At 53.8% G+C, this 15,841-nt stretch overlaps 1 protein-coding gene across 2 annotated transcripts in view; it reads right to left on the bottom strand.

Annotated features, from left to right (window-relative positions):
• Positions 1-4,556: 4,556 nt before the first annotated feature.
• Fgfr4 (fibroblast growth factor receptor 4) overlaps positions 4,557-15,841 on the bottom strand; it is a 14,440-nt gene continuing 3,155 nt past the window's right edge. Inside the window, exons 1-18 of one of the 2 annotated variants that reach the window (XM_010622095.3) lie at positions 15,209-15,816; positions 12,951-13,094; positions 12,055-12,318; positions 11,887-11,967; positions 11,609-11,775; positions 10,873-10,996; positions 10,147-10,337; positions 9,900-10,038; positions 9,129-9,331; positions 8,901-9,046; positions 8,700-8,821; positions 7,367-7,477; positions 7,084-7,274; positions 6,574-6,696; positions 6,410-6,480; positions 5,726-5,863; positions 5,396-5,501; positions 4,557-5,270 (exon numbers count right to left, since the gene is read on the bottom strand). In XM_010622095.3, coding sequence (XP_010620397.1) covers positions 5,124-5,270; positions 5,396-5,501; positions 5,726-5,863; positions 6,410-6,480; positions 6,574-6,696; positions 7,084-7,274; positions 7,367-7,477; positions 8,700-8,821; positions 8,901-9,046; positions 9,129-9,331; positions 9,900-10,038; positions 10,147-10,337; positions 10,873-10,996; positions 11,609-11,775; positions 11,887-11,967; positions 12,055-12,318; positions 12,951-13,059 — 2,433 coding nt within the window. In that variant the 5' untranslated portion in view covers positions 13,060-13,094; positions 15,209-15,816 and the 3' untranslated portion in view covers positions 4,557-5,123. Of the gene's footprint in view, positions 5,271-5,395; positions 5,502-5,725; positions 5,864-6,409; positions 6,481-6,573; positions 6,697-7,083; positions 7,275-7,366; positions 7,478-8,699; positions 8,822-8,900; positions 9,047-9,128; positions 9,332-9,899; positions 10,039-10,146; positions 10,338-10,872; positions 10,997-11,608; positions 11,776-11,886; positions 11,968-12,054; positions 12,319-12,950; positions 13,095-15,208; positions 15,817-15,841 lie in introns of those variants that run through there. The other variant, XM_010622096.3, reaches the window with a different exon arrangement.

The raw sequence follows: 15,841 nt of genomic DNA, 5'->3' as shown, positions 1-15,841 counted from the left end.
AAAAAAAACCAAAAACCAAAACCCAAACCCAAACCCAAACCCAAACCCAAACAAACAAACAAAAAAAACCAAACAGGGGCTAGGGATTTAGTTCAGTGGCACTGTGCCTGCCTTGCAAACACAAGATCCCGAGTTTGATCCCTGGTACTGGAAAACTAAAATAAAACAGCTGGGGTGAAAACAAAAACAAAATAGTTCAGTGCCAAGGAATGAACCCATGGCTTCAGCCATGCCAAGCAAGCACTCTACCACTAAGCTACATCCTCATTCCTTTATATGTTTATTTATATTTTGTTTTGTTTTGGTTTTGGTTTTATTTTTTATACCAACGATTAAACTCAGGACCTTGTGCTTGTGAGGCAGGTGTGATGCCACTGAGCTGGTTTTGGTTTTTTGAGACAGAATCTCGCTATGTAGTTCAGGCTGGTCTCAAACTCACTCTCTAGCTCAGGCTAGCCTTGAACTTGCCAAGATCCTCTTTCCTCAGCCTCCTGAGTGCTCTGAGTGCTGGGGTTACAGGCACCTAATTTCTTCTTTTTTTTTTTTGGTTTTTTGGGCTTTTTTTGAGACAGGGTCTCGCTATGTAGTTGAGACTGACCTGGAACTCACTAGGTAGCCCAGGCTGGTTTTGAACTCACAGCGATCCTCCTGCCTCAGACTCCCGAGTGCTGGGATTACAGGCGTGCGCCACCACGCCTGGCCCTAGCTTCTTCTTCTTCTTTTTTTTTTGGTACCGGGGATCGAACTCGGGCCCTTGCTCTTGCGAGGCAGGCCACCGAACTGCTGAGCTAAATCCCCAGCCCCCTAGCTTCTTTTTTGAGACAGGCTCTCACTAAAGCTGTTGCCCAGACTATACTTGAACTTGGAATCCTTGTACCTTGATCGCCCAGAGTGCTGGGATTATAGGCGTGCACCACCACACTGGTTTTACATAGTGAGTCTTGTGGTGTGAAGCCTCCACTTCTCCAGTAACATTTGTACCACCTGTGAATTGACTAGAATTGCAAATTCTCAGGCTGAACTACAGACCTACTAGATATAAATTTATAGGTGGTGCCCTCCAGGTAATTGTGATATATGTTAATGTTTGAGAATGTCTGCTTACAAAAACAATAGCTAGGGTCAACCCCGCCCCCCCCCCAAAAAGAGCACTATCTAAGCAGTGCTTCCTTGCTGGTGGGCAGCTTAGGGGAATCCTTCGTTACAGTGAGGAGAGACCCTGAACAGGGGGACTCAGCCTGGAAACTGGCCTGGAATGGCCCATGGAGGCTACCCTGAGAAGGAACATTTGTACAATCTCTGAAGGACAAGTAGGGCATGGCCAGGTGCGAGCTGGGAGAAACAGTGTCCTTGGAAGGAGGAGCCTGTGTGAGGCCCTTGAGATGGAGGGACGGAAAGTCACAGGACTGGAGCCCAAAGCACTGGGGCTGAGTGTATACGTGCTTGACTGTCCAACCCTCCATCTGTGCGGACATCCTACTAATAGACCGCCTCTGCTTTGGGCCTACCCAGAGCCTCTCGGGGTGAGGGTGAATTCTGGGGTGGACAGAGTACCTGGCCCTGAGCATCAACTCTTCTACTTTCTCATCTCTGCCCATGGGCCAGTCACTCCTTCTGGGCCTCAGTGTCCTCATCTGGGAAATGGGGAAAAGAAGACCTTCCTGGAGGGGCTGCCATGAGAAGGGAATGAGATCACCAGCTCCGCACAGCAACCCAGCCCTGAAGTCCATGCCTTCCTAATCTCCATGCAGTAACAGCTGTTGTTTACTAAGCACTCGAAGGACTCTGAGGCAGGTTTCACCATTCATTCCTGTTACTGTAGGGAAGTGGAGGCTGAGAGGGTAACTTTGGTCAGTACATCCTCCATCTCTCACACACTGCGCACAACCTGATCCTCTCTGCCAGGTGCCCATTCCCCAGCCAGCAGCTTCCTGGCCAGGACTTCGCAGATCAGGAGGGCTGTCTGTTGCTCTCACCAGAGCCCTGATTGAAACAATTGGTCAATGAGTGGCAGAGTTTCAAGAAAGGCCCAGTGCTTTTCATTGGCTTGGAAGCCGCTCAGAACTGGGCAGATCAAGGGGGCCATGCCCAGCTGCTGCATGACCCCCAGGGCAGGGCGGAAAGGGCTGGCGAGGTGGAGCAGCAAAGCCTGCACAGGGGAATTAGCAGCATCTGTCTCCTGACAAGGGACCTCAGGAATGTGGAACAGCCTCAGCAAGCGTGTGCCTGCCAGGGATGCTGCCAGGGAGGGGACATGGGTGGGCAGCTGGGTTCCTCTTGGCCCTCAGGAACTATTGTACCAGGCAGCAGCTGCCTCTGTCACTGAGTGACCTGACTGTGGTCTTCAATGTGTAGATGGCCTGCTGGGAACTGGGGATGGCACCTCGTGGGGTTTATGGAACCCCACTTTTTTATTTTCAGGGTTGGGGTTCAAACCCAGGGCCTTGAACATGCTAGGTAAGTGCTCTGCCACTGAGTTACACCCTCAACTGTAAGGGTGGTTTTGTTTTTGGTACTGGGGATTGAACCCAGGGAGCCCTGAACTACATCTTCAGCCTTTATGTTTTGAGACATGGTTCCCCTACATTGCCCAGGCTGGTCTTAAATTTGTAATCCCCCTGCCTCAGTCTCCTGTGTAGCTGGGACTGTAGGTGTATACCACCACGCCTGGGACACTTCTCCATTAAATGGCGGTGAGGGAGAGCACTGGGTGGAGACCACTGGGTTGGCTGAGCCTGGCACTGGGGATGCTCACAGTAGGGCAGTGCGTCTGCACTGCTTTATTCTAACCCCTTAGCACTTTCCCTCACAGGCATGTCTGAGGGGTCCACCTGTCTTGTGATAGCTGCACTGGTGAAGGACAGGTTACTGGTCAATAGCCTCCAATGGAAGACTAAATTTGGGAGTGGGGCTCAGTCAGAAATTTTTTTGGCCCACAGAGCCAGTGCAGACAGGAGCACAAGCCAAGAGCTGCTTTGGGATCCTGCTCTGGAGCTACCTGCAGGGGAATGGGAAACAAAAGGGACACTGGAGACCTTGGGCTAGGCAGGGGGACTTGAAGGGTCACAAAAGCCTAGGACTAAGTGAGTTTCCGCAGTGTAAGCCATGTGGACTCTGCACCATACCCTTCCCCATCACAAGTACTCCAAGCCCTGGGAGGTAGGCAGAGCAGGAGTGCCCCATTCATCTGAGGAAGAATGTGACCATCAGGGAACTGACAGTGCTGGCCTCAGGTGCCACATCCTCCAAGCTCCAAATGCAGTGCTGTTTGCACCCCATTAGGGAAGACAGCTCCTGAGGGAAAGGAGGTGGTCATGTCAGATGCAGAGCCCTGGACGAGGAGGATTGGGGGTGTGAAGGGGAGGCAGGTAGTACAGATTGGGACATAGTGAGCCAGAGTACGAGGGAGACCAGCACCGCGAGGGGGGACATTACTTCCTTCATGAGCTGCTGCTCAGTTTTCCCGGTAAGGCTCCAGCTGAGGACCCAGACTCACATTCTGGTCCAATCTCTTGGACCCTAAATGCACTTTCAGCCACTACTCCCTAAAAGTCCACAGGAATGACGCAGGCACACTCCATAAAGCAGACCTTTTCCATGCCCTGGGCCTGCAGGAACAAGGCAGAGCACCAAGCACTGGTACCACCTCAGGCCTCCCCACGTCTGACCTTCAGATCTAGGGGCTGTTACAGCAGTAACTTCCAGGATAGAGCCAAGGAGGGTTCCAGGCTCAGGGGTCTGGGAAGCTGATCCATTTGAGATGGGTCTGAGAATAGGGCCGTGACGGCCTCCCTGGCAGAGGAGCATGCAAGCAGAGACAGCTGCAGCCCAGCCAGGTGGCAACCAGCTGCTGTATGGGAGACTGGCCAGGGCAGAGTGGGCACAGCCCCCACAAACCCCAAGCAAAAGTCTGTAGAGCGTGGGAGCAGGCAGCAGCTGGAGGCTTGGTTTCGGGTTTTCATGCTGCATTAAAGAGTTTGGTTAATGCCGAGAGGATGGGGGGAGGGGCTGGGAGACAGCACACGTGCAGAAAGTGCGAGGGTCCTGTCCTGTGCATGGTAGTGTGCCCCCTTGCCTGTGAGCACACACTCACACCACTGCTTACACAAGGTCCTGGTAGGACAGATGGACAGGCAGTGTATGTGGGTCAGTCCCTGGGTCTGCCCTGGATCACTGAGAGGTGGATGCAGCCCAGGCCTGGCACACAGCCCTTGGTCTGTGTCATCCAAGCATCACTCCCAGCTTGGGGACCTCTCCACCTTATATCCCCATCCATGCCACTCGGGGGAGACACCAGGCCCAGGCACACAAAGGTTTATTTCAAAAAAATAATTTATAAGAGGTCATCCGCTCCTTTGTTTCTGGCAGGCTTCCAGTCTCAGGGGTATGAGAACTGATGCTCTAGCCACAAGTAGTACAGGAAGGTGAAGGAGACTTAGGGAAATGGAGTTCAGAGGCCTTTAACTTCTGATGTTGGGAGGCAGGAAGGTTGGCTTTTCTGTCCGTCTGTCTGTCTTTTGTTTTTTGAGACAAGGTCTCACTGTACTTCAAGCTGGCCTCAAACTCAGCAATCCTCCTGCCTCAGTCTCCCAAGTGCTGGGATTACAGGTGTATGCCATCACACCTGGCTCTAGGATGGCATTCTGTGGCCAGGTCAGCCAACTCCCTGGGAGCTGAGTGCCAGCTCAGGCGGTGTAGCACAACCTTCCTAACTCTCAGGCAATTAGTATACTGGCACCATAACTCCAAGATAAAGGCAGGACCTTGAGACTATGGTTGGATGCTGCTGCACTGAGAACCGAAGACAGAGCACAAAGCCTTAACTAGGAACCAGAGCATGTACCAGATGCACCTGCCCAAAGAAGAACATGCCAGGAATGGCGGCGGTACACGACTACAGTTTCAGCACTCAGGAGGCTGAGGCAGGAGGATCGCTGTGAGTTCAAGGACAGCCTGGGCAACATAGTGAGATCTTGTCTCAAAACAAACAAAACCCACCAAATCAAACCAGAGGGGGAACCAGAGCACTCTGAGGACAGGTACCTGGGGCTGCCAAAGTCAAGTGCTGTGCCAGGAAGATCAAGCCCGCTGGCCTACCTGCCTGCACAACCTTGTCCCCCTGCTCATGCCTGTACTCCAGGGAAGGGGAAGGGGTTTGGCCCTGGAGGTAGAGGGTCATGGCTGAAGACAGAGTCACTGGAGGAGCAGGTACTGCTGGCATCCCCACCAGAGGGGGAGTAAGGTCCAAAGGTCAGGCGGAGGTCCAGGTACTGCAGAGAAAAGAGCTGATCAGCCCTTCAGCCAGCCCGAGATCCTGCTACCTGTCCATATGGTTAGGTGCTAGGAGACCCCACGGGAGTGGGCAGAAAGGAGGTCATGAGACAGGGAACAGTACCTCCTCAGAGACAGCCAGCAGGACTTTGTCCAGTGCCTCCACCAGCTGCTTGAAGGTGGGCCTCTGGGAGGGTGCTGCGTGCCAGCATTCGCGCATTAGCCCATACCTGGAGAGGCAGGGAGGTGCTAAGAGGAGCCCAGGCATCGGGCAGGGGATTATCAGGTCCTTGGGGCTGCTGAGGCCTGGGTGAGTCCCCTGGGCAGACAGGCTAGGACTCCTCACTAGGCCCAAAGGAGGGAAAGGCAACAGTAGTGACAGTGCTGTCCCACCGCCAGGGTCAGGGCCGAGGATGAGGACTACACAGTGGGGGAGGGTGGGACAAGGCCTCACAGCTCTGGGGGGCAGTTTGGGGGCCGGTCCATCCGATGCCCCTCCCGCAGCAGCGAGAACAGCTCTTCCACTGGGATGCCAGGATACGGGGAGCCCCCGAGGGTGAAGATCTCCCACAGCAGGATCCCGAATGACCACCTGGAGGCAGGACAGGTGCTCCATAGGGCACAGCTGCCTTCCTCCATCCTGGATGCTGGGATGGGGACACTGCTGGTATGATTTACTACTGAGGCTAGGACTGGGCTTCTTTTGGAATCTGATCTGCTCAGGCCCAATCTGAAGGAGCCTGTTTCCCAGAAGTGCCTTCAGAGCTTACTCTGGTTTGATGATAATGGACATTCTTTTCTTCCCCCTGTTTTTTTGAGACATGATCTCGCTATGTAGCCCAAGTTGACCTCGGAACTCATGGCAATCCTCCTGCCTCAGCCTCCCAAGTGCTGGGATTACAGATGTGCACCACCACGCCCAGCAAGAAAAGACATTCTTATTCTGATAGCCTCAACTCCTCCATGGGACCTGACCCATGGGTAGTGTTCCTACAAACTCATTTGTATTACTTTGCTGAATCACTGGGCACTTAGAAGGAGCTGTGAGTGCAGAACTCGTAGGGCCCAGTGACATTGCTTTGCTCTTTCTGAAGGGCAGGACAATGCCCGCTGGCAGACCACTGCTTCCAGGACTCACACATCACTCTGGTGTGTGTACACTCGGTCGAACAAGGCCTCTGGTGCCATCCACTTGACAGGCAGGCGGCCCTGGAGGGGAGAGGTGAGGGCATTGTGTTGAGTCAAACAGGTTCCTGTCCCCCTGCCCTATCTCCCACCCCAGCTCTGCTCAGCCTCCCTCACATTGCTGGTTTTCTTGTAGTAATCAATGTGGTGGACGCCACGGGCCAGCCCAAAGTCAGCAATCTTCATGACATTATCCTCGGTCACCAGCACATTGCGGGCAGCCAGGTCCCGGTGGATGCACTGGGGAGGGCAGGAGACAGAAGGGGACGTAGGTTTATGAGCTCCCACAGCCGGGAGCCGCGACACAGCATCTCATGGTAAGCCTGGGCGTTGGGCTCGTCACCACTGTACAGATCCAAGGAAAGTCAAGGTTGAGAAAAGGAAAACCTACGGCATCTAACGTCAAGAGGCCCATGGCCGTCCTGGCAGCACTGCTTCCCGCCTGCCTATGGGCTGGGGTTAGGTGAGGAACGCTGCACACAGGCAGGGCAGCTGCATATGGATGGGGGAAGTATATGAAGGATGTGGGTCCTGCAGACAGGGTGAAGAGAAAGGGGATTTCATGCTCCCAGTATGAGCGTGTGGAGATGGAGGAGTTAGAGGAGTCTAGAGCACTGTTTCCCGCACCTTCCGTGACTCCAGATACTGCATGCCTCGGGCCACCTGGTAGGCACAGGAGACCAGGGCGGGGAAGGAGAGGGGCCCCTCACTGCTCCGTGGCCCTTCGGGGCTAAGGTCGGGGCCTGGAGGACGCCTGGCCCGGAGGAACTCCCGCAGGTTGCCCTTGGCAGCACACTCCACGATCACATACAGGGGCCCTAGAGGGAGGCCAGGGTAGGGGACAGGGAGGCTGTTGAGGCTACAGCCTGCACCCCAGCTAACCCCATGGCCAGCCTGGCCCCTGCCCCACCTTCCTGGGTGCAGACACCCAGCAGGTTGATGATATTCTTGTGTCGGCCGATTAGCTTCATCACTTCCATCTCAGAGATCAGGTCTGCTAAGTCCTTGTCAGAGGCATTGTCTGCAAGCATAGAAGCTGGGGTGAGGAAGCTAGCTGGGGCAGGGAAGGCTGCAGGATTGGACACAGGTCACAGAGCATGGGACCAGGCTGTGTGGCCTTCAAAATGTCTCCTGATCTCTCCAAACCTGAGGGCTGTCTTGCACAAAACAGAACGGTACATCACACCCACCTCCTATGGCAGTTATCAGAATACAAGATCAAGGATCCGGAGGTTGCAAGCCTTTCAGAGAGCAGGTCCAGGAAATGAGAGCTGGCTGGGAAGTGCTCTGAAGAGGAAGGAAGCTGCACCTGGGAGTTGGCACTAGTCCCTGATCAGGGTGAGCTCCCAGGGGCAAGAATCAGGCCGGTGCCCTGAAGTGTGTCAGACCAGGACCTGGTGTCCATCTGGTCTGAAAATTCAGGGAGCTGCTGGCAAGGCACAGCTGGAAGAAGCTGGCAAGAAGGCTGATCTGGCTTCTGCTGAGGATCCTGAGGACCAGAGGCTGGGCCCCCAGGGCTGACCTGTGGTCCTAGACAGTGACATAACACTTCCCTCATCCACACACCAATATCATAAAGTATATTTCTCAATCCCTGCCTCCCAGAAAGTGCCAGGTGGCCCCAGCTGTGCAGAGAGGAGAGAAAGAGAGGGAGCAGAAGAGTGGTTTGGGCCATTCTTGCAGAAGGGGCTTAGAGACTACTGCAAAAAGCTCCAATGGGCAGCCTCCAAGTGTCCTGCAGAACATATTAGGACTGCTGCTTGGGTTCCAGGTCTTTTAAACAGAAGGCTCCTCTCCTGTGCCCAGAAGCACAGACTTATAAACTGCCCACGGGGCAAAGGCTGTGTTTAGGGGAAACCACAGGGTAGGTGATCTGTGAGGCTGACAAGCAGACATGAGGCTAAGGCTGACTGACACAGGCCATAGCCCAGGGGGATAGAAAGCCCCAGTCACCTCAAATGCTCAATCTGAACGCTAAAGGTTCAGATTTACTGAGCCCTGACTCTGTGGCAGGCATGTTCCGTGAACTTCAGGGTAAGAGGTAGGGACCAGCAATTACCCCATGTGACAGAAGGAAAAACAGGCTCAGGAGTGACTTGCCAGGGTCAGCAGTGCAGTCAGACACAGGCCCAAGGGGGAACTCCTGCAGCCTCTCCCAGCCCTCAGAGCTCACAGACAGCAGGGTGAGAACCTTCTGTGACTCCCAGGGCCACAGTGCTCCCCCACCCCCAGACCACATGTACCTTTCAGCATCTTGACAGCCACAGTGCTTGTTTGGTCAGGTTGGGCAGGGTCCATGCCAAAGGCCTCTGCACGCACCACCTGCCCAAAACAGCCCTCACCTAGGGGCTTCCCGAGCACCAGCCTGGAGATAAGAAAGCCCACGCCTTGTACCTCTGGGGGTCACTGCCCAGCCCGCACCCCCATCCTCACTCTCAGTGTACCTGTCCCGGGGGAACTCCCACAGTGGGTCCAGGGGTAGGTCTAGATTCACAAGGCCAGCGAGCAAGGGAGGGCCACTGGAGGAGAGCCGGACGCCTCGCACCAGCGATGAGCTTGACTTGCCCGAAGAGCCAGACTCCAGGGAGAACTGCAAAGTGGAAGACTTGGCTCCACCTGCTGGGGTCAGGCTGAGAGCCTGGCGGGGATGGGACAGGGGATAGGCACAGTACCTGTCGCCCCAAAGGGAAGCGGGACAGCTTTTGCACAGTGGCAGGCTGGCGGAGGTGCCGGCTGTGGAGCGCCTGCCCCCGATACAGCCCAGCCAGCAGCAGGAGCACAGCCAAAGCCAGGGAGCCTGATGCATACAGAATGATATCTGTATACCTGGCCTCGGATGCTGCTGCTGTCCACATGGGGTCTTCCTCTGCCCTCGCTGATGGACACCCACAATCAAAGAAAATGACCAGTCAGTGGTTGGATTGGCCAGGCCCTCCCCCCAGCTCAGGTCCTCACAGCTGTTAACACACACAGAGACACACACTAAGAAAGCTGCAGTTATATCCGGTCCCATCTGCCCATCCCCTAGAGCAGTGGTGGTGAACTTACGGCATGCATGTTTTTTATTTTAAGACAAAAGATGTTCATGTATGAGCTGTGTTTTCTAAATTACATCCTCAGTATTCAGGTTTAATTGCAGTGCTGGAACTTTGCAATAAATAAGTGGGTTTTGGGTTGCAGTTTGGGCACTTGTCTCAAAAAGCTTTGCCATCACTGCCTTAGAGGGTCACATACACAATCACATACAGAATCAAACACATAAATTCCAGTTAGGGGTGTAGCTCAGTGGTATAGCACTTGTCTAGCACTTGTGAGGCTCCAGGTTCCATTCCTAGCACCACAAACAAACACAAATCTACACACTGCATTCAGGAGGACAGCCACAGCCCACTGCTGAACCACAGTAAGGTCCTGCAGCCTCTCCTACCCCATCAGGTGCTCACCTGGCAGCACCGTGAGCCAGGCTGACTGGTAGGAGAGGCCAATGGAGTTGCCAGCCAGGCAGGTGTACTCGCCTGCATCCTCCGTTGACACGTTCCGCAGGTACAGCACCTCCACCTCTGAGCTATTGATGTCTGCTGTCTGGGGATGAAGCAGGCACTTGGGTCATATCAGGGCCTAGGGCCACAGAGTGTCTGAGAAGAGGCCTTCCCACCCACCCTGTATGGAGAAGGAATCTGGGAAATGCACCTTCAGGACTTGCACATAGGGGAAGCCGTCGGCACCAGAGCTGCTGCCATTGATGACGATGTGTTTCAGCCACTGGATGTGGGGCTGGGCATCGCTGTACACCTTGCACAGCAGCTCTACATCACTGCCTGCCACAGCTGTGGTGTTGGCCGGGAGCCCCGCCTGCAGGATGGGCCGGTGCGGGGACCGCTCTGGGGGCCAGGCCAGGCCGTCAACCCTCACCAGTGGCACCCACAGAAGCATCCTGTTTACTTGCCTCCAGCCATCCCCCAGTTCAAAGGAGGGACCTTCTTGATGTGCAGCTCAGACCACATCCATCTCTTGCTTACCCTGCTTAACCTTCCATGGCTCCCCATTGGCTTTTGGTCCAACATGATTTCTCAGCCTAATATTCAAAACCCTCCACCTCCTGGCTCCTCACATAAATTCTGCACCCCGGCTATAATACACCTCCTTACAGATGCATGCACTTTTTATGTTTAGGGTCTTAACTCAGTCTGGCCCTCTGCCTGAGCGCCTCTCTCACCTTTCCTCTGTGTGACCCTGGATTCTCTAGGCCCACATACTCTCCTCTGCTTCCTTCTGACCCACCTGGCCACTTTGAGGTACTGGGCTCATCTAAGATCAAATCCACTTTGGGCACCCTCTCTCCCCAGGCAGAAGTGAGCCCAAGATAAGTCAGTCTCCCCCACCCACCACTGTCCCTGTCCCTGCCCATCCGCTCACCCAGCACATCCAGCGAATAGCTGTAATGGATGCTGCCCAGAGAGTTCTCCACGAGGCAGGTGTATGTGCCACGGTCTGAGGGCACCACACTTTCCATCACCAGGCTCCAGTGCTGGTGTCGCAGCTGAGGATGAAGAAGATGTCTGTGTGGGTCCGGCAATCCATGTCCACCCAGGGAAGCTAGGCCATGAGAAAGCTAGATCTGGCCCACAAGGCTCTTCTCAAGCTATGTAGGCTCTGTAGGGGGTCAGGTCAAGACCAGGACCTTGGGCCAAGAAAAATGCCTTGAGCCCTGGGTTTGAGACTTGAGTTTTAGTTCTGCCTCTCTGCGTTTGTGCCATCTCGTGCCAGTATTTGCCTTCTCAGGGTGTCATCCTGAGAATGAGATGCTGAAGCTTATTGGTACCTACTCGTCAATGATTCTTTCCACTTTGTGAATGAAAGTGTCAAGACTGAGAGGTTCAATCACTTGCCAGAGAGTGGCAATGCAGAATCTTGTCAGGATAGCCTCAAAATCACTCATCCTGGCTCAGCCTCCCGAGTGCTGAGACATGCACATGTGCCACCATGCCTGGTGTGTAGAGTAGGATCTTGAACCACAGCTGCCCAGATTCACAGTCCAGTACTCTTTCTGGGTCCCACAGCGGTCTTCTTCATCAGATTGAGGTGCACATATAAAGGGACTGATGGGGGAACAAAAATGGGTGGGCAGATAATATTGGAAGGCAAGACTCACTCGAATGCCTCCAATGCGATTCTCCCCATGGAAAGCCTGTCCATCCTTGAGCCAGTGGATGGTGGGCATGGGATTGCCTGCGGCTGGACAGCGGAACTTAATGGTGTTCCCGGCAGGTACTGCATACAGTTTTTTCTCCATACGCTGGGGATGTGTCCAGTAGGGTGCTAGAAGGAAAGTAGAAGATGTATTTAGTGTCCCAAAGATGCCTACCAGCTCCCACACAAACCTCTTCTCAGTGATCAGATGGGCAGTGGGGACACTGAGAATTGACCAACCTTGCTGAAGGTAAATATGCCCATTTGAGGAGTCTCTGCTGGCGATGGGGTCTTCATCGTTATTGCTTGAAGTCAAGGAATCTACACAGAGACGGAGGGAGGTGTCTAAGTTCTAAGACATGATGGTCTCTTCCAGGCACCCCTAAACCCTCTTCCATCCCCTCTTACCATCTGCAACCAAGGTGAGATTGTGCAGAACAGTCATGGAGCTACGTGCCAGGCAGAGGTAGTGGCCAGCATCCTCTGGTAGAAAACTGGCAATCTCCAGGCGGCCTCTCCAGCTCCGTACCCGGCCAGCAGGTGCCAGGCGGTTGCCCTCCTTGTACCAGTGGCCACTGCGCTCACCTAGCCCACAGCATAGCCGTACAGGCTGCCCAAGGCCAATGGTCAGTTCCTGTTCCTGCTGCTCTAGACTGGGGGCGAGGCAGGGTTCTGAGGGTAGACAGCAGCTGAGTGAGCCCCTCAGTCCTATGTGAGGCAACCCCCCTGACACAGACAACATGCTGCACAAGCACACTGACACATGCTTGAACAAGCTACTATTCCTCTGAACACATTACCACATGCTACAGACGCTATGCATAGGGCCAACGTTACACTTCTGGGGTAGGTCACACACGGCACTTGGCACACATGCTAGACACACCACTTCCTAAGACACACACAGACGTATGGCACATGCTACAGGTATTATGTATAGGACACATGCCACACTTCTGGGACGCATCACACTCAGTGCATATACCACACGTGCTGCCTAGGCCTCCCAAGCACACAACCAGTGCACAGAAAACACACACACACACACACACACAGCCAAGAGGCTCACCACTGGCTCTGCAGCCCAACTCGGAGCCCTGTGCCCTGCAAGGCCAGTTCCCTCTTGTAGACACAGATAGGTAGATGTCGGCTGAGAGCCAGCCACTGAATCTCTGCTTGAGCCCTGCCCTGCTGCCGCCTTCTCAGCCAGGATCAGGATCCTGCCCAGCTTTTCTTAGCTAGCAGCCCTTTTCTGGAGTCCACACATCCCACCCTGCCACCCTCTCCCTCCTCAGAGGCCATACCCAAGTCCATTTCCTCAGAGGCCTCAAGGGACAAGGCTGGAGCCCCAGGTGGCCCTAACAGGACCACCAACAGGGCCAACAGCAGCCGCATCTCCTTCCTGCTGCTCATAGGGACTCAGGCTGGACTTCCCACTGACTCTCTTCCTAAAACAGGAAGGAAAAAGAGTTCATGCTACACGTGTCTTTGCTGGCACTCTTCCCTGATTTTGCAGGTGAGGAAACCGAGGCAGGAAATGGTCAGCAGGCTTGTCCAAGCCCCCAGCCAGGCTGTAGCAGAGTGGAGACTGGGTTCATCTCTGCTGCTGCCAGAGCCCAAGGGCTCCCTACAGGAGTTTCTGCAGGGGGGTGAGGTTGGGCTTCCTGCTCTCCTTGGGTCCTGCTGAGACCCTGGCATCAGTTCACAGAAAGCAATTTTGGGATTCTTTCCTTGGAAGAAAGCAGAGATGGCGACATATCTTCTCCTCGCTCTCAGCACACATCATTTAGTTTTTGCTGAATAAATGAATTTATTGCTGAAGAACCAAAGGGGGAAAAATGAAACATAATACAAGCCAAACTTCAGCATCTGGATGCTATCTGATCTGACCCCTACTCTTTAGCATTGCTGTCATTTCCATGTTCAGCTTTGGATTCCTCCAGTGGCTGGGTGCTCACAACTACCACAGCAGCACATTCCAGGTCAAGCAAGACATTCTCCCTCATTCTGAACCAGAAATGCATCCCAAGGATGCTTCTGCTTTTTGTGTCTGAATGCCATCTAAGGCATCATTTTTGGTTTTTTGTTTTCAGTGCTGGTGATTTAACTAACATATTAGGCAAATGCTCTGCCACTGAGCTACATCCCAGTTCCCTTCAAAATTTTTATTTTTTATTTATTTATTTATGTTTGGTTTTTTTGAGACAGGGTCTCTTCTCTATGTAGTTGAGACTGACCTGGAACTCACCATGTAGCCCAGGCTGGTCTCAAACTCACAGCAATCCTCCTGCCTCAGCCTCCCAAGTGCTGGGATTACAGGAGTGCACCTCCACTCCCTGCTCCAAAATTTTTATTTTGAAACAGGGTCTTTCTTTCTTTTCTTTTTCTTTTTTTGGTACTTGGGATCAAACTCGGGACCTTGTATTTTCAAGGCAGGCAGCAGAAACATTGAGCTAAATCCCTGGCCCCGAAACAGGGTCTTTCTAATTTGCCCAGGCTGGCATCAAACTGTGATTCTCCTGCCTTAGCCTCCTGAATAGTGGAATTATAGTTGTGCACCACTACACCCAGCTACTAGGTTTTTTTGTTTTGTTTGTTGCACGATGGGGAGGAACCCAGGGGCTTGTGCATGGTAGGCAAGTGTTCTACCATTGAGCCACAACTCCAGCTTTATTGTGTAAATGCAGATTCTAAGTGCCAAGTTCCAATCCTGACTCCTACTAACTTGCAAGTCCCTGTCTCTGTCCTGCTCTGGCTTTCTATCCTTAAAGGACTGCTCTGAGGATAAAAAAGAAAGTATCTAGGTGCATAGAATGTGGGTGAAATGTTTTCCCCATCACTCTCGCCATGACTGTAAATCTGTGTCTGCCCTTGGCCAGTCATCACTGGTCTGGAACTACTCCTGTCGGGTGTTAAATATATAACACCCCACCTTGTTACTCTCTTCCAAATGCTACCACGTCTGTGTTCCAAATGGAGCACTCAGAACTGAGTCTCAGTTTAAGCAGGGAATAAGGTGACCCATGTCTTACTGACTGCTACCCCGGGCCATGAAACAGCCAAGAGGCACTAGTGTCTCTGAATCAAAATATGATTCTTAAAATACGCGATCCACACTTTACCAAACTGGGAACCCCGCCCAGGAAGTCCATTACACCCCACTCCTCATCGACTGCCACCACACTTCCAGTCCATTCTGCCCCCCTCAGTCCCTCTCTAGTCTGTCCTCTCCTACCCCTCCCCAGGGCAGGTCATAGTTATCTCTTGTTTGGGGACTTTTCAAATCTCTGGACTCTTCAGTTTTTACCTTCAAGCAGGGCTAAAAAAAAAAAAAAAAAAAAAAAAAGAATCTGCCAAGTCACCTCCTCCACCCCAGTTTACAAGGCCTTAGGGTCACCTGTGTCCAGCAGGATCCAGTCTACTCTGTTTACCGGCATCCTAGGCCTCTCACCGTCCCTCCCAGGGGTCACACTGTGTCTTCAGCACCTACAGGAGCTTCCAAATCTTGGCGTTTGCTCTTTTGCCTATTCCTCTGTGCTCCTCATCTCTCTCCTCCACCTACCTGGTTCTGATGTCACCACTCTGGGCCCAGCTCAGCTCCTAGGTTCTGTTGGTCTCTTCTCTGTAAAAGCCTCTAGCACACTCTGCTAAGCAGGAAGGGCAGCTTTCGGGTCCATAGCTCCAGCGAGGACTGGAGGGCGAAGGCCCCCGCGGTTTTATTCCGAGGCTGCCCTGACCTGACAACTTCGGAGACTTTAGTCGGTTCCAGGCCTGACTGTGCCTGACAGTTCTCAGTCCCCAGCTTCCCACGCTCACGCGCTGGAGACCCGGCGCCAGTGAATGAACCTCTAGGAGCATCGGTTTTCTCATCTCTAAGTCCGCCCGCAGTCGGAGGCTCAGGGCCGAGCGCACTCTTCCCCCCACCCTACCAGTCATCCTCGGGGGAGGTGCGAGGCAGCGGGTCCCCGGGCAGAGCAGCAGACAGCTGGCCCGCCCCGCCCGGGTGGGCAATAAGTAACCAGGTCCGCGGCCCGGGTGCTCTTTGGACGGAGAGGGACAAAAGGCCCTGTGTGCACTGCAGGTTACTGATTTACCGCCCCCTCCACCCTCCCACCTCGCCGAGTGGACGCCCAGGTCCCCAGTGCTGGGAGGGGGCTGCCCCTCGGAGCCACGCCGCCGCTCGCCATCTGGCGGC

Source organism: Fukomys damarensis, unplaced genomic scaffold (assembly GCF_012274545.1).
Source record: "Fukomys damarensis isolate Sample0158 unplaced genomic scaffold, DMR_v1.0_HiC HiC_scaffold_9, whole genome shotgun sequence".
Lineage (NCBI taxonomy): Eukaryota > Metazoa > Chordata > Mammalia > Rodentia > Bathyergidae > Fukomys > Fukomys damarensis.
Note: the sequence above shows the minus strand (reverse complement) of the source record. Positions and strands in the feature narration are given on the sequence as shown.